Source organism: Misgurnus anguillicaudatus, chromosome 9, assembly GCF_027580225.2.
Source record: "Misgurnus anguillicaudatus chromosome 9, ASM2758022v2, whole genome shotgun sequence".
NCBI classification, from domain to species: Eukaryota; Metazoa; Chordata; class Actinopteri; order Cypriniformes; family Cobitidae; genus Misgurnus; species Misgurnus anguillicaudatus.
Window position 1 is genome coordinate 13,372,771 of NC_073345.2, and position 18,987 is coordinate 13,391,757.

At 37.4% G+C, this 18,987-nt stretch overlaps 1 protein-coding gene across 2 annotated transcripts in view; it reads right to left on the reverse strand.

Moving 5' to 3' along the window:
- Positions 1 to 333: 333 nt before the first annotated feature.
- gabra3 (gamma-aminobutyric acid type A receptor subunit alpha3) overlaps positions 334 to 18,987 on the reverse strand; it is a 253,492-nt gene continuing 234,838 nt past the window's right edge. The window contains exon 9 of one of the 2 annotated variants that reach the window (XM_055179776.2): positions 334 to 3,527. In XM_055179776.2, coding sequence (XP_055035751.2) covers positions 3,183 to 3,527 — 345 coding nt within the window. In that variant the 3' untranslated portion in view covers positions 334 to 3,182. The remainder of the gene's footprint in view (positions 3,528 to 18,987) is intronic. The other variant, XM_055179775.2, reaches the window with a different exon arrangement.

Here is an 18,987-nt window from a genome sequence, read left to right on the forward strand (position 1 = left end):
GCTGCGATGCTTCGATAGCATTTAGCTTAGCCCCATTAATTCAATAGCACCATTCAGAGACAAAGTTAGAAGTGACCAAACACATCAACGTTTTTCCTATTTAAGACGAGTAGTTATACGAGCAAGTTTGGTGGTACAAAATAAAACGTAGCGCTTTTCTAAGCGGATTTAAAAGAGGAACTATATTTTATGGCGTAATAGCACTTTTGGGAGTACTTCGACTTGCCTGAAAAGTCCGCTCCCCTTCTCCCTCTCATAATGGGAGAGGAAGGGTGTTACTGCGCCGAGTCGAGTACTCCCAAAAGTGCTATTACGCCATAAAATATAGTTCCTCTTTTAAATCCGCTTAGAAAAGCGCTACGTTTTATTTTGTACCACCAAACTTGCTCGTATAACTACTCGTCTTAAATAGGAAAAACGTTGATGTGTTTGGCCACCTCCAACTCCATCTCCGATTGGCACCATTGAATGAATGGGGCCAAGCTAAATGCCATCGAAGCGTCGCAGCGCGCTCCAGCGCCCACGTGCACGCACACAGACGATAGAGGGATGCATCAACAATTCCCAGCCAAGGCAACAACACACTTTAATACTGAAAATGAGTAGACTATTCCTTTAATAATTTAGCCTACTGCAGCAAAGCTGGCTCTGATTGGATTGTAGGTCTGCCGTAAAGCAAGTTTTTGTAGTTTTCACTCGAACTACAGGACCGCGACCCGACGGTTGAAAACTTCTTTAGTGCGATTTTGGCCGATAGAGGTCTGCAAAGCGAATGTGAAAGTGCCATTCACCCTGTTTCGAGTGGATGAACAACTGGAACATTTTTGGAAACGTTATTTTAAGGTAAAAAAAACTCTTTAGTGTTGCTTTAAAGCGAGTTGTGGAATAATTTTGCAACAGTAATTTCTCCAGCATTTTTTCAATTAACATCCGGCAGTGATAAAATTACCAATGAGCATTTGTATTATCCATTAAGCTTCACTCGAATGAACGTAAATAGCTAAAACATTGCTAATAAACGTTATAAAATATACTGTACATTTTACACATCTAATATTTCACTGATCTGTAAGAAATCAGTTTACAGAATTAACAATGACGGTATTCGACACGACAACGCGTTCGATTTCAAGTGGGCTAACGGTATCTAAAATATTACAACGGTGACTTTTATATTCGAGTCAACTATCATGCCACTACATAGCTCTACCCGATATTGTTGTTGTTGTTGTTTTGTACTGACGCTATAAAGGTTATATCTTATACCGTAAAAAACATAGATCATGTATGCTATCGTATATGCAGTTAGCATAAATAGATGATTAAACTCCTATATAAATATACTTCTTAGATGTGGTTTTATTTACGATTTGCACTAATTGTGTCAACAATCAATACTAAACCACCATTTGATCTAGCCCTACCGTAGCTCATAAAAGATGTACAGATATGCACTCCATAAATACAGTTATTTCAAGGGCCACTACAAGATACAAAAACATAAAGACTACTGTAATGAAGATAAGTGTAAGTGTGTGGTGGTGATGTAGCTAATGAAGAGATTGTCATGCATTAATTTATTCTTTATACATCCCATGTATTGTGTGTGTTATGGAAAAACCTCCACATGTCTTATGGATATTAAAGTAAACACTGGCCCTAACTACTCTCCTTGCGAATAAATACTAATAAAAGTATTATTAAAATTAAAATTATCGATGAGTAAGATTCTATGCAGTGCGTCTGAAGCTACTGATGAACAGCTACGTTAATGCTTCGTGAGATGAATGAAATGTTAAGGTTAATGATTTTTTGCTTAATATAGCTTGCTGTCACATAAGTACATACTTTACGCAACTTTTTTTTTGTTTATCTACAAAATGTCTTCATTTTAAGTTCACATGTAAACCTGGCACTTTCTACGTGAATGCAAAGGATATTTTTGTCCAAACGCAAGGTCCTTAATAAAGTCAATGTGAAATAAAGAAATAACGTACAATATATACATATATTTATAATAAATAAATTATTTTTTATAATAAACAAATAAAAGACCACTGGATTTTGTACACATCCACACATCCATTTCGAGCGCATGTTCTAGCTACAGTAAATAAACAACAATTCTTTACTACACATCTACGAATCGTACGACATATCTCACGCGGTAACCAACGATGGTGGCTTATCATTGCAAAAGTAATGAGATTATATTTAATAAAAATTTGCATTTGCATTCCCAAAAATGAATACTGGATTGTTCGATACATAAACCATGAAATCAGTAAAAAGATCGAAACCAGCAACACTTCAGCATGAGGTAATGAAATTCGATGCATGTACCTGCTGGTGTGGCACTGGCCCAAGCCTTGATATTCCTCACCGAAATGCTTTATTACTTCTTACAGTGGAACAAATTGCCGAATACTTTCTTAGATCCCATTTGCTCGCGTCGGCCTTGAACAAAACAACGGCGACCGGCCCAGCGCCTCACGGTTAGCCGTCAGCATTAAATCAACTCGCATGCGGCAGAACTCCGAGTTTAATACCGACCTGTGAGAGTTCATTCAACGCTGACTCGTTTTTCATTAGGTAGGCGTATGCTCGAAGACAATGTCAGCATGTGCCAAACTATTCATCTCTGCGGGCGAGAGATTAAAAAAGGCACACAGTTTCTTTATCTCGCAGCCTTCTCAGGCTGGTCAAACAATAAGAGTCACTGGACAGGTAAATACACAGAAAGAGAAGAGGTGTTGGGATGAGAACACGTTTCTAGGCGATTTCGTTAATAATAACACGCTTACAGACATCGCTTCTGGCTGCTGAAAGGCTGTAGGGACTCGCCGTGGCGACCGACAGCCAATGAGGATTGGATTTTTCCTCCTGATGATTCACACTAATGGGGTTTAGTCGGTAAGTAATGATCATCCACACAGGACTGGTAATAAAACCAGGGTCAGCATCTTGAGAATTCATACTTAAACTCATGCAGGAAATGGCACATTAAAATCTGCAAAAACAACTACTAACCAAGACTGGACCTACATAGCTGTGTGGCACCCACACGAAAACGACAGACCGTAAAAAAGAATAAAAAAACGAACGCATGTTATGCAAGCAGTAGCCTCACATCACCGGTCAAGGCCGGACTGGCAGTTTTTTTGCGGTTTTGGTGACTGTGTCTATTTCTGGGGGCTTGACTGGTTGATGGCCGGCTTTCTGTTGACGTACGTTGCCCAGTAGCCCAAGTTGAAGATGAAGAAAAGGACAGGAAAAATGATACGAGATATCTTGTCCACTTTGCTGACCCGATTGTATGACTTCCTCCCTCCCTCCGGCACGTATTCACCATCCATTTTGGGCAGCCGGACCTCTCGGACCGGCTGGGATGGGGTGGACGTCGCTGTGGCTGTGGCGCTCTTGGAGACGGTGGTCAGTCCTGGATCTTTGGCTACGCCCATGCTGTAGGTTCCCACGATGTTGAAAGTGTTGTTGGTATTTTTTGAGAAGGAAGACGACTCTCGTCTCTGTGGAAAACAAAGACGATAGGAAAAATGAGGACAGTGATGATGAAAGAAGGGAAAGTGCATTGTAAGCTCTCTTCTGTGAACTACAGTATCAACTTTTCCCCTTATTGCACAAAATACAACAAATAAAACAATTTCGGGGACCGTATGTACAATTTATCTACTTTGTATTCGATTTGTTTATTGGAGAGGGAATAACGTTTAATGCAGCCGGAGAAGCTTTATTTATGATAGCGTCTGATCTAAAAGGCAAATGCAATGTTTTATTTAAAGTTGGGAACATATTTCAACTAATGATGTTTTGGGAATAAAACATCATTAAGATAAATACGTACATGACTAATTTGTTGTTGCAATACTTTAACTAGCTTGCATTATAGTATTATCGCAGTGCCGCAGCAGAGGCTTTGCGTGTTTGCTGTTGCTTTACAGAGCTTTTATCTACTGCGTGGAAAGACCTTCAGGCTAAATCAAGATATGCTCATCCAGTTCTCCTCTCATCAGGCAAATATACGAGTACTGCTATGACTGCAGGCCGATAACGCAGGCCGTCTTAGAGTGTTCTTCTGACAACTGTTGTGATTCATTGGCCAAGGCTATGGCGGGATTCATTCTTATTTTTTAAACCGTAGGCGTCTTCAAACTCGAGATAAAAGGCCAGAGATTTTTTTTCTAGGTAAATGTAAGTGGAAAATAATACAAAGAAATCTCCCTCAACAGCAAATGCATAAATCAAAGCATGTGCAGAGAGGCTTATAACAAGCGTACAGGTCAAAAGTTGATCTGCATCGTGACAAGCTTTTCTAATTCCCTAAACATTGCATTTCTGCATTTAATGGCAAAAGTGTTGCTTTATTTACTGAACGATTGTTTAAAGGAGCAGTTTACCTAAAAATCTAAATTTTTATATTATGCTCATCCTCATGCCATCTCAGATATTTTGGATTATTTCTCCAGCTAAACACAAACAAAATGCTGTTACTTTTCTGACGGGACTCAACATGTTACAGCTCCAAAATGCAGATACAACCATTATAAAAGTAATCCAAATGACTACAGTAGGCTAATAAATGTTTCTGAAGTGAAATGACTGAAGTCTTTATAGACCATTTCAAAAGATGTAAACAACACTGGTCCAGAAACACTTCCTGTTACAGTTTGTGACAGTTATTTTTTTATTTCACATATATTATTATCTTAAGGTGTTTAACTTCAGTTAATTCAGGTTTATATGTTCTGTTGGTCTATTTTATCCCAACGTTTATCTAGTGTTAAAAAACGGAAACAGGAAGTGCTTCTGGACCAGTGTTGTTTACATCTTTTGAAATGGTCTATAGGGAAAAAATGGTATTTTAAACAAATACATCTTAACACTAAAGTCAAATATAGCAGCACATCAATAACTTCAAATTTCATGTGCTTTTTGAGCTTCATATTGAGTCCAAATATTAACTTTTTATATAAATATCTTGGTAACACTTAGTAAATTAATAAATGCATTACCTGCACTGTAAAAAAATCCCTGTTGCACTTTTTTATTTTTAAGTTGAATCAACTTGAATTTACAGTACACTTCAACTTTAGTGCGGAGCTGCTATAAATTATACAAATAAAGTTAAAATAACTTAAACTAAGTAAACTTTTTTATTTAATTTAAAGCAGCTCCAAATTATTGATTCAACCTAAAAATGAAACTGCAACAATGTTTTTTTTTACAGTGTAATGCGAACAAAGAGCAATATAGTTTATCAGCATTTATTAATCTTTGTTAGTAATGCAAATATTATTGTTCATGTTAGTTCATTGTGTACTAGCTTATGTTAACAGTTACAACTTTTGAGAGCACCTATTTCATTACTAAAACAATGTTATTTTGTGTATTTGGTATAATACAATGTGTTCACGTGGTTTATGGTTAAAAAACATATTATTGTCCACATACCTTACTTTTTTGTGAACTCCAGATTTCACTCTCTTCCTGAAACGCACTGATTTGAAAAGCGCTATGTCCCTGATTGGTCAGCTAATCTGTAAGTTTTGATTGGCCTGAATAAGTCTGACGTCAGCCTGAAATGTGACAGTCCTTACCATGTTTAAAAGATTCGCTCACAATGCAATGCTAACAGGAGTTAACTTACAGGCGGTCAGTCTGAAGCGGGAGGAATTATGATAATGTCGGTCTTGTCTACATCACAAATCCCAGGGAAGTAAGCTGTTGCCTACAATCTGTGTGTTTGTTGTAGTCCAAGAAAAGAGATTTACGTTGGAGACTATAACTCGCGTCATCGTTTCCTTTGGGGTATGTATCTTTTGCATATCGTTAACATGTACTAATACACACTTACACACCAAAGGAAATGGCAAATCGTGAATCGGACAATATGGGCTCTTTAATAATTAAAAATAATTATTAGTAACTAAGATTAATAAATGCTGTAGAAGTATTGTTCATTGTTACTTTATGGCAATGCATTAAATAATGTTTACAAATACAACCTTAATGTGTCATCAAACTCTTTGTTTGTGTTTAGCTGAAGAAAAAAGTCATATACATTTGGGATGGTAAGAGGATGAGTATTAGGGTGTACTCACATTTGGCACGATTGGCATTAACTGTGCCCAAGCATGAATGTCCCCACTCCCACTATATTTCTTGCGCTCACACTATACTTTCAATTCAGGCCCAAGCACGCTTTTGTTGTTAGGAAGTGCTCTCTTAGAACAATGGAGTCCAGTATAATGTTAAGTTTATGGATTTTTATTTTAAGTCATTTGGGAGGCTGTGACATACAGAGTGATCAAACTGGTTAAACAAACCAGGCTTTTGGGGTTAAATGGCCCTGGGAACAGTTCAGTTTGGATAGTTTGAGTAAGCTTTTAAGAGTTTTCATTTTTGTGTGAACTATTCCTTCCTATCAAAGACAGTATGTGTATTTAAACATCTTAAGGTGGTTTTCACACTGGGCACATTTGTGATGCGATTCGGATAAAACAATCACATGGTGAAATTGTAAACATTTTAGGTTATGATAGCATATAAAGCTGAGTTCAAGCTCTTTACAAATCTGTTTTTGTTTCTTTCATAGCTTGTCTAAAACAAAAGTATGGCTGTCGGAAGTCGGCCAATTGCTGTGATTTTCAGGAAGGCAATTTTGAGAAAAACGGGTTTAAATAGAGATTTATTTTTACAAGAATTATTGTAGTCACTATTCATGTTGTTAAAGATACCAAATGGTCTTTGACACAACAATTACAAACATTTTAACATTACTATATATCTGAACTGAATCTATTCAAATTGTTTGTAATTTACTGTTACTTTTAGTGAAGTTTTACGTTGTTTATCATAGACCTTTGGATCACCCCTTGTATGTTTAGATGGCACAACTATTTTACTTTGTAGCTTACATTTAATAACAAAAACAGTGCAGGGTGCACGACATTAGCATGATCCTTCATCCCTGGATGTGAAATAGTCCATTATAACATTGTTTATATATATTTGAAGAGTTTGGTTCCAAAACGCAATAAACGCCATTTAAAAAAAAAATAGTTACTTCCAAAATCAGTATTATATCAGTTCAGTATTTAAAAGTAAATTCTTAATTTTACGCAAAATGCAATATTCGCAGTTTTACTCATTTTTTTCTCCCTTTTTCCCAAAACGCAATAAACGCCACTCAACAAATCACAGCGCACCATTCCACGCACTGTAAACAAACAATGGTGGCGCGTTGAATACACGGACTCCTAGTTTACATCATCTTGTACTTCGTGATCAACAAACAAACAAAAACCAAATTATACTTTGATGGCATTGATAAACCTGTGGTGGTTTTCTGTGATGGGAAAGAAACATAAGCCATCAATATCTAATCATTTACGCGATAGGCACTCGGGAGACAGAAAATGCCGGTGTTGCTTGTTTTCCTGACAGCATCAAGCTTCTCTCATGCTAACACATTGACCCCAGGGATCTACTTTCCATTATTTTACTCAAAGTCAACGAAAATCGAGCAGGACCAAAACATTTTACAGCTGATTGCTGTGAAAAATGTTCAGCGACAATGTCCCAAGTATAACAGCACAGCAGCAATGACAGTGTTCTTAATATGACAAAGTAAGTGTTTTGATTAATGCCATTAATGTTTATTATTTTTATAAGTGTCTACCACTAGTCAACGTAATGAATATTATATGGCAAATATGAATGCAAATTTATATATTGATTCAATAGATTTATAGCATTTTGAAGAAAAAGTATGTCATGGATTTTTTTTGTATTTTGTAAAAGAAATATTAATTTTTATAATAAATCTTTGAAAATCAAATTATGGATTTGAAATGTTTTGTTTTTATAACCTAAAGATGCTATGTGAAAGTTTGTAACAGAAAATAGTGGTTTTCATCTTGTCACTTTCTTGTTATAGAAAACACGTTTTTACCAAGTCAAAATGGATTTAATGCGTTTTGGAACCAAACTCTTCATTTGTATAGAACACTTTTTGTGCCATAGTCTACACAGGACTGGTGCGAGCTGTGCATTGATACACCTTCAATCTACATGCTATGTGGTTTATTTTAATATTTACTTACACATTGGACAGACGCCATACATTTTTATTAACTTGTTCGAACCCTTGACCTTTTGCGCTGCAAATGCAATGCTCTACCACTGAGCTATACACTAAACTAGGCTTACATTACTGTTGATTGGGGCCTTTGTGCAAAAGTCAGCATTGTTCAATAGGCACAACAAACAGGGCAGTGTTACCACCTAAAAAGGCAGGTGGTGAAAGTAATTTTGTTTAAAAGAGACATTTGTGCACATTCTCTATTGATCACGGCAGCAGTTATTCATTAAATGATGATTAAATAAAGGAGAAGAGCATTATAGCCGGGCATATATCCAGATGGGCAGTGCAGTCGAATACAATTTATGCATCTCAAAAATTTGATTCAGGTACCTGTACAGTCACAGTTTTTGTTTTGTATTCAGATGTTATTTTGTGTGCAATGATATTTAGAGATGAACTAGAAAGATCCTTTATGAAGGGACGACCCCAAACTGACAGATTGAGTGAGCCAAATGAATGCATGGCATGTCTATGGTAAATCACAGAAGCTGTTTTTGCATCAATAAGTAAAATAAGCTCTGGAACTGATCATACATTTATACACAGAGACTCTGCTTGTCTGGATATTCAAAACTCCTACGTCTCTGCAAGCATTAGATTATCTAACCGGGTTTCATTCTTCTGTCAATCAGAAAAGGCATTTGTATGGATGGAAAGGCAGTACATGTGGTATGCTAGTAAAAGCATGTGCACTTGCTGCATTTGCTCACTTTCCATTTTCATTGCTTCCATTTTGCCAAAATGACTTAATGGAATAATTAACCTAAAAATTAAAATTCTGTCATAATTAACCAATTTAATATTGTTTCATACCTGTATGATTTTCTTTCTTATACAGGATACAAAAAGAACAAGGATTTTCTGAGTTTCAGACATTAAAGAGCTCCTAATGGTGCGTTTTCACAAGACGCGAATGAAGCGTTAAGTGTGAGCAATCTACATGTAAGGCAATGCAAAGAAGCGATAGACATCCTACGTCATGATTCACACAAATGAGGTGGCGCAAATTGAGCATTTCGGGCATTTGGCGTGCATAACGCGTGATTCGTGCAAATTGAAAAATCTGAACTTTTACAGATAAAAGGCACGAATGAAACGATTTAAAGGAACAGTATGTAAGAAATGTATATCAATTAATCATAAAATGGCCCTGATATGTCACTAGACATTAAGAAATAATTTTCATTTCAAATACTTATATCACTGACAACAGTGGTCCGGCCAGGATATTGTCATTTAAAAAGTGGTGTTCCAGCACTCAACTAATGTTTATGTTGTCATGTTGTGTATTGGCCACTAGTTTTTTGATTGCAGTACCGGTTTTGGCCACAATCCTACATACTGTTCCTTTAACTATTAACTAATTTATTTGCTTCATTAGTGTCTGGTGTGACCGGTGATTCTCTTTAATAAAATACACTTTCCAAAACTACAACATATGATGTAATAGAAATAAAGATGATTTTATATCTTGTCAGGACGAGGCCTGATTATTTTTGCCTCCCTTTTTGTAAAGCACTTTGCGAAAGTCACTTTTATAGGTGTTATATAAAATAAATGTATTATTATTATTATTATTATTAATATTACTTTGTAAACATAAGTTGTGCATGCACATACTGAAGTAGGTAGTGTGTAGGCCAAGAGAGTTACTGCAATTTGTCGCAACACGCTTGTGTTGAACACTTCACATACGAGAAAATGATAACAGACCTTTCATTATTGGGAGAACTTTACTTTAAAGGGGACATGTCACAAGACTTTTTAAGATGTCAAATAAATATTTGTTGTCCCAGAGTACATATGTGAAGTTCTAGCTCAAAATACCATATAGATAATTTATTATAACATGTTAAAATCGCCACTTGATAGTTGTGAGCAAAAATGTGATGTTTTGTGTGTTTCTTTTTAAATGCAAATGAGTTGATATGGCAGTGCTGTGGTTGGATAGTGCAGATTAAGGGGCGGTATTATCCCCTTCTGACATCACAAGGGGAAGCAGATTTCAATGCCCTTTATTCGCCTGCTTGCAGAGAATGGTTTACCAAAACTAAGTTACTGAGTTGATCTTTTTCACATTTACTAGGTTGATAGAAGCACTGGGGACCCAATTATAGCACTTAAACATGGAAAAGATTTTCATGATATGTCCCCTTTAATAATCCATATAAAATAGCCTAATGGCTAAGGCTGGTTTCACAGATTTTCATAGCTCTTATGAGTATGACACAATAATGATCTCCAAATGTGTCATTTAGTTACACACTGTGAACACAGAAAAGGAACTCGCTGCAGTTAAATGTGTAGGAGAATTTGATGGGTGAGAAGTCGAAATGCTATAATCATCGGCCACGGCAGGATAACTTTGCACATAGCTTAAAACGCCCATTTAAACCTCTGATCAGTTCAGAAATGAAACTGGAAAAGCTCAGTGGATAACAGAAGCTAAATCCACCGTGACAAAGCGATTTAATATGCAGAGAATAGCTTTAGAGGACACGAGTGATTTGACAATAGTAAGTTACAAAACCTGCCCGATTGAGCGTCATAAGAACAAACAGGTTCATACATTGTCTCAGATTTTGATTGGTAATTATCCATGCAAGATGCTATGTGTGGTTGCTTGGGTATAGTTATACGGATGTTCTGGTTGGTTGCTAAGGTATTTTTTAAAGGGCTTGCATACTGGCCAAGTCTGTATGATATTCATCTCTGTAGATAAAGCTAAGGTCCCTCCTTCAATGTGACTTGTATATATTCCGGCAGGTAAAAATCACAAGTCCTGAATTGATATGTGTTCGAATAATGTGCCTAATTGTAATACCTAAAGGTTGGGTTTCCCAAACAGGGTTTAGATTAAGCCAGGACTAAGGGCTCATTATAGTTGTGCGTAGGTCCTACGTCGTAGGTTCCGCATCGGTTTTCATTTATACTTTTGCGTCGTCGTCGTCCGCGTCACTTGCAAACACACTCGCAGACCGCTGGTAGGCAGTATCCACCCGTGTAACCAAGAAGAAGAAGAAACTTGGCAAGTTAACCCACAAACGAAGAAGAAACAGCAACTTGTTGTGTATGATTTGAGAAGACCAGCAATGATGGAAGTTAATAAACCGCGACTTTTGTTGCAGTTTGAGTTAAATCACTCCTCAACTTTTTCCCATCTTTGTTTTCACCGTCGGAAAAGGAAATACCATTTTTTTTACCTGACGGGAGGGGTTGTGGTGGACCAATCATAGCGCTTGCGGTCCGCGTAGAACTGACGTGCTGTTCAACATTTTGCAAGGTGCACGTCAGGCTACGAAGAGCTACGCACAGGCTACGGATAACCTACGGCGTAGAGCTTACGCACGACTATCAATCGGGCTTTAGCCGTAGCTATATTAGGATATTTAATATAACCATAGATATTGATATACACAGAAGTCCCCGCCTCCACTCTTTCGAACTCTCTCGAACCATAGCTATATATGTAAATAGATGCTACATTCGGCTGTGTCAGATGAACTGTATTGATGTGATTGCTTACATGTTTGTGACGTTGGAAAGCAAGGCACTCTTAAACAGCGGGAATGAGACTGTCTCCAATTTTATGAAGAAAATACTCAGCAATGGTGTTGAATGATGAATTTGCCCATGGCTTGTCTTTAAACATATAGAAAACACCAAATAGACATATAAACAATAAAAAGCACAGTGGGACTGTTTTCAGTAAAGACAGCTCAAACATGCATTTTAGTCTGGGACTAGGCTTACACCCTTTCTGGGTTTGTTAAAATGACCAAGGAAAGCAATAGCATTAGTAATACTTGCCTTGGAAAACACCCCTAACAAATAAGAATATACTCATGTGTTTGTGCTGCAGTTAATATTCGTATATGTGTATTGACCAAACTACAGTTCAGATATTTATCTTCGTAGCACATTTCGACAAAGTGGTAACGACAAAAGAAGAACAAAAACCCCGAATGAATGTAAAGAACAATGTGCTGTGGCCCCAGTAGACCTCCAATACAAGCAAAGAAACCGTTGACACCAACACAAACAGAAGACGGAGCAGAAAATGCTCAGCTCAGCATTCTGCAGAGGGAGATGCCAGGCCATTGGCGGTGCTTTCTAATGCCAATATCTGTGCGAGGGATCTCGTAGTGGGAACTGTAGCATGCTGCTTCCTCAATCACAAGCCATCGATCCCTGCTGCTACACCAGCACCTGAGTCTCTAAATCACAGCCTGGGCTTATGTCAGCATTAGTAAAGGATCCCGAGTACAAGCCCAACACGAGCCACACTGATACAAACTGTTTCTTTTGGCTTAGGTCTCATTTGCATTGTGTATTGGCAAGATAAACTCCCGGATTACAAAGGGAATGTATTTTTTTATACGCGTTCAACACTACAAATGCTTTTGTTTTGAATAATGATTTGAAGTGCTAAATGTTTCTTTGGATTGTAAAAATCCTAATTAAAAACAAATTAAAAGTGTAAATTATCCAAATGTTATGCACTAAACAGCAAAAATACACCAAAAGTAGATAAAACACCAGAAGGGTTCAATTAAAATTATATAATAAACAATGTTTTTATGAAGACACTCACTCAGAAATGCATAATATATGCAGATTGGTTAGCTTGCACACTGTGTTCGGTAACCACCAGTTTTGGTAACCATATCGCACATTGTCCGTAAACGTCACTCCCCTCACCATTATTGGAAGTTGCATGTGCTCTATTTTGAATAATAATGATAATAATTCATTAATAATAATTCGTTACATTAATATAGCGCTTTTCTGCAGCACTCAAAGCGCTTTACATATAAAAGAGGGAATACTCTCATCTACCACTAATCATAATCATAACCCATTTAATATATGCGTGATATTAAATGCATCAAAACTATTATTTTATATATTTTTATAAATATTACGACACATGTTTTCTTTTAAAATGCAACTATATAAAATATAACATTAAAGTCGCCATGAAACGGAAGTAGCGATTGCCGTGGTGACATATATCCGAGTGAAATGAAATAAGGCAGGGCTGGATTTGAATTTATTCACAGAGATCTGAATGGATAGGCGTGTTCGACTTGAAGCAGTTATTTCCGGTTAGTATTTTTGTCCGACTTCAGCTGGCGCTGCAGGCACGTGACAGTGTCATATGGTTTTAAACTACCGCGAGAGCGTTTTGAGAGTAGCCGGCTAGCTCAGCCGGTGCAGCCTCTCCAGAGCGGCTGCACGGAGTTGTGATGACAACAACTTTTCGTGATTGGTCGCCTCACTGATATGACAACGATCACGTGCGTTTCAAGTTTAATCCACCTTTAGTTCCACTAATAAACATTATAAATTCATCTTTTAAAACAGGAAAAAACACGTTAATATGCATAAATATGTTATATTGTGTTGTGTAATAAAATAAAAATGAAAATAACAAACTCTATTGGTATTTTAATAATATAGGCTTGTTTCCCAGTATTTTCGGGTATACAGTATAAGCAGCAATTAAAATATTCGATATAAAATGTTTCTGGTTGCAACTTTTTATTAAAAGGTTTGTTTTTATCAAATTCAGCATCTAATTCACTTCATTCGTGATTAAAAACAAGGAAACACGGCGCACACGTCACTACGGCAAGTAGCAGGTGTCCGGCTTGACGGCTCCGTCTTCAGCTCCTCCCTCGACTGCAAGCGGCAAACCTCACTGATCGGTCTGCGCAGCGCCGGATGATCTGGAACACACCTGATCATTTGAAATTTGGTTGTGTTGCTAATTGCTGTTATCTTCCCCCGGATCCCGCCCACCTGCCATACCAAATGACCGGAAATAAAGAGAGATCAGGTGTGTTTGACTTCATGTGGCGCTGCGCAGATCGATCGGCAGCTGACTTAAAGCAGTGCATGCCGGTTAGTCATTTTTTCCGACTTGAGCTGGTGCTGCCGGCACGTCACTGTGTCATAAGGCTTCGACATACCGTGAGAACGATTCGAGATCAGCCGTCTGAGTCAGCCAGCGCAGTTCGTGAAGAGGAGCTGCACGGGCTGTAATGACGACACAGCTGTTTCACGATTGGTCGGATTCACCACATGACAACAATGACGTGTGTTTCGTGTTTATTTTCACGCCCTCAGTTTACAGGAATGCTCACAAATCTGTATTTTTATAACAGTTAAAGCTATTTTCATGTAGTCGCAATGTTATATTGTGTCATTTTCATCAAAATAAAGTGGGAAAAAAAACGTAGACCCCACTACATTGGTATTTAAATAATATGCTTATGTTGAACTTTATTCCTGTAAAACAGATGCTGTAAGCCTCTTCAGTTCCACTCATGCTCATACACGGACATTCAAAACAGTATAATTCACTTTTTATGTTGTTTACATCTTACAAATCATGTTAGCTGCGATAAAACAAGCAAACGCAATGTGATCAGCCATGCCTGACGTAAATGCAGCAAACTACGGGAACCACAGCGTGTCCGACTTCACGTCTCCGTTTTTAGCACCTCCCCACCTGCGCGCGGCTCATCTCGTCGATCGGTTACATCCAGCCACAGCTGATGTTGAACACACCTAATGTTTTGAGGAGGGGAGAATATTTGTGTTTTTGATTAAAGATTATGACGGAAATTATTATTATTTTTTTAAATAATGAAGCTCACAGATAAGTCATTTGTAAAAAATACCACAATATTCCAAAACAAATGACAGTGTTTTGTTTTATTTTCATGGCGACTTTAAGTACACTTTGCGTTATTTTACTTTGTTTTTTATTTGTTTAGTAAGAGCAACATGGATGTTTGAAATCCTGCAGGACTTTTTGAACTTTGTATGATACACAAATGTATGAAAACATCAATAACTTGTTGAGTTTATTGACCTGCTCAAGGCAAGATAATGATGATTCAAAGAGAACCTGCACCTTCTAAAAGAAAACACTGTCCTTAAAATTGAAAACATCAGTCCTATTGTAGAAATCCATGGGTGCTGGTTTAATGCAGCAAGGATTCGGATGGGTGTTAAATTATCTTTTTATACATCACAACTATGTGCTTCATACGCTATCTAAATGCAGTATGTGTTTCGTTTCTCCATGTCCTGACAGTATCTCAGGGTTTTCCTGAGGACATACTGAGATTAACAGACAGATTCTGCATTCCTGCTGTGCCAAGTATTATTCTCTGTTTCAGTGTGCATCTGCTAAATTCTTCATGTGGACACCCCATTTATAAAGTATAGTAGCTGAATATATTGCTAAAGATATCTGTAGGGGTGTAGATTTAATAACAGAGCCAATAAGCGGTCACTTGGTAAATATCACATATATATCATTGCTTTAATATGGTAGTCATTTTTTATTAAATGAAGAACGTGCCAGCATCCTGCCAAAACCTTGAGGAAACTAAACATCTTAGTAGGAAATAAATCTATGGCACTGAGTTAGGTTCAACATTTAATTGCTTTTTGATAAACTGCTATTTGATTTCTGTCATTTCATTTGTCCTGAAAGTTTTGACATTTGGTTTGACAGAGCACAGCAAACAGATTGCAGTATTCACTGAGAGAGATAAAGCTCTCTGTTATGATTTCAAATAGTGCTGGATTGACTAATCAGATCAGTATAACTGCATAAAAGCACACACTTCTTGTCTATTCAATCATCTTCATCTATAAATCTTGAAATTATATTTTTATGAATTATTTCTAATTAAAACAGTAAAACCTTGCTCAGAACATTGTTATTATTATAACGTTTAATATCTTTCTCTCAGGTGCACTCTTAAAAAAAAAAACGTGCTTGAAAATCCCCATAGGGGTGCATTTTTCTTAAATTATTTGGAAGACTAAAGCAAAATTGTACCTGATTGGCTATCTGAGGAGATGTCTAATATCAAAATTATGTGAATGCATTTATCCGAGCACAGTTTAAGACTGTTGAAGTCTCTAATAATGATTCCTGGGTTTATTTACAGAGTAGTCTCGTCTGAGAAGCAGGAGATGACGGAGAGCCTTGGTCCTAATTTAATGGCATTGCTGTCCAGGACAAAAAAGCAAGATACTAAAGAAATCTCATTTGCAATTTCTCTTTCCTGTGGGTGGCACCCATTCATTTTACAGTCATGCATCTTGGCTGCATATTAAATCCAGTGGTATGTGTGAGTATGTGTCAGGGCACAGGCTTAACCGTGTGCTATCATTTGTAGAATGAACTGAATTTTGCTTCTGCGGGTGACTGGGGCGACTATGTATCGTTGGGGCTCTGTGTTACATTCTATCTGTCAGGCAAACTGAATTAAACATGCTTTAAGTCTTTCATCTGGGTAACCGCTATCTTTTCTGCACAATTGTTCCACTTAGTCCTTCCCCTGTGCTGTCACACACACACACACACACACACACATGCTTAACCTATTTTCAGTGTATATTTGGACAAGCATTAGCATAGATGCAACAATGAAAATTAGCATTTCCCATGTCACAATGCATCCCCACATCTCACTCCCTCCAACGACCAAAGTTTAAACAGTCTCAAAACTTTTACTGATTCAATATTTAATCAGTATTACTTTAAAATATATTCATGATCTTTTATGAATGCATGTTGCTAAACTTTTTCCTAACCAATATTAGTTAAATAAACAGCAATAAGCAATAAATCTTATATCTAGATTGTGATTTGCTGGGGGGGTGGGTGATATTATCCCCCCTCTGGTCTTTATATCCATGCCTTTGATTAATTATTTTTTATCTCGGGTGGGGACAAAATGTATCCCCCCTATGAATGGTCATCAAGCGGTCTAGGTTTTGTCATAATCCTCATAATCCTTTTTGAATCCATGCCCGGACTTCAAATGTTGCCAAACACCAATAGTGTATTTCAGCGCAAAACAGCCAAATAATAAATGAAAAGGATTCCATGCAGCACATCATCATATTTTACAGGACCGTCACAAAACCAATCCAAGAAATATTACCATTGAGAATGAGACAGCAGAAACTACCGTCGTTAATGAAGGGGAACTCACAGAATGACATAGGAAAAAAACATCAGAAGTCCGTCATCAAGCACACTATTTTCTTATTCTAACGGCTTGTCTAAGTAGGCATATATAGCTGATTTATTGTTATATTGAGAGTACGTCAGTTGCAGCTCGTGACTCCTCATCCGAGGATGCGCTAATTCAAAATAAGTGTTCGGAGTATCATGTGTGTGCTTCTCTTTTCCAAAATATGTGTCATGCGTGTTGAGAGATCCTGTGTGCATCACGTGTTTTTGGTCAAAATAAGTGCCTGTGTCAAAACCGTTTATGATAAAAGAGACGCTCACATTTACAAAATACACACAAGACACTCCCTTAACATTAAAGTCGCCATGAAATGAAAGTATCGATTGCCTAATTTCCCCTTCATGACGTATATCTGAGTGAAAACGGCTTCTGGAATGAAATAAAGGTACGGCTGGATTTGAATTTGTTTCATCGAGATCTGATTGGATTGTTTGAAATTGGGCCGTGTTGCTAGTTGCTAATCACAGCTATCTTCTCCTGGACCCCGCCCACCTGCCATACCATATTTCTGGAAGTAAAGAGAGATCGTTTTGAGGAGGGGAGGAGATTTTCGTTTTTGATTAAAGATTATGAGCACACACAAATTTTAAAAAATAATTAAGCTCACAGATAAGTAATTTGTTAATAATACCACAATATAAAAAAATATATATAGTTTTTAATTTCAGTTTCATTGCGACGTTAAGCTCTGATTACGCATGAGATTATGCGAGTATCTGGCAAACGCGAGTGTCTCTTTTATCATAAACCCTTTAGACGCGTCTGCAGCAGGCACTTATTCTGGCAAGACACCGGATGCACACACAATCTCTCAAAGCGCAGAACACATATTTTGAAATTACGAACATGACGGGCTACATACATGTTGTGACGAACTTCGCATCGTGCGGCCTCAAAAAAAGAAGTCACCGGCCACCACTGGAGTACGTTGTGCATTTTCTTCTATAGTGTTTTGAATCTCGCTCAGGGGTGCGTTTCCCAAAAGCATCGTTAGCCAACTAATGTCGTAAGTTTCGTTGTTACTGAAAACGTTAAACGATTTTGCGTTTCCCGAAACCACGAAACCAAACGAACATTTGCAAGTTGCATCGCAGACTTGTGTGGTTTGAACGACAGCTCTTCACCTGTGGTTAGAAGTATAGTTCCTTGTTATTATAATATGTAGAATTACGTTGATCATGCTTTTGAGCAAAATAAGCAAAAAAAAGGTAGTACATTCTATATATCCATCATTCTAAATATATACATTTTTTATTTAAGGCCTCAAAGTTTGTAAACAAAAATAAAGCGCTCCATTTGAAAACTTCAAATGTGCGCAAACCTACAAGCTTTAAGACCCTGGGGAATCCTTGGTAGGAGTGACGTAAGAGGGAACTTGCACATGAATTAAAAATCTTGAAAATAAACAACAGATAACGAAACCACGATAACAAAATCAGTCTTCCGATGCAATATATGTTATTTACAGCCGTAATCTGACATTTCATCTATTTGAACAGATTAATTAGTACTCCACCTCCCACGTGACATCATCAACTATGTTGTTGAACCAACATGGTTCAAACGACGAATGTGCGACAAAGTTACTATGTTTTCGGGAAACAGTCTTGACAAGGTAGATAGTTTCTCCAACTATGCACTGTACAATGGTGGTTCAGCAGCGAGTTACGTCGTTGTTCGGGAAACGCACCCCAGGGCGGGTGCAAATAGGACTAGTTACATTTCGATTCCTTTTTTAATTATTACAGTTAC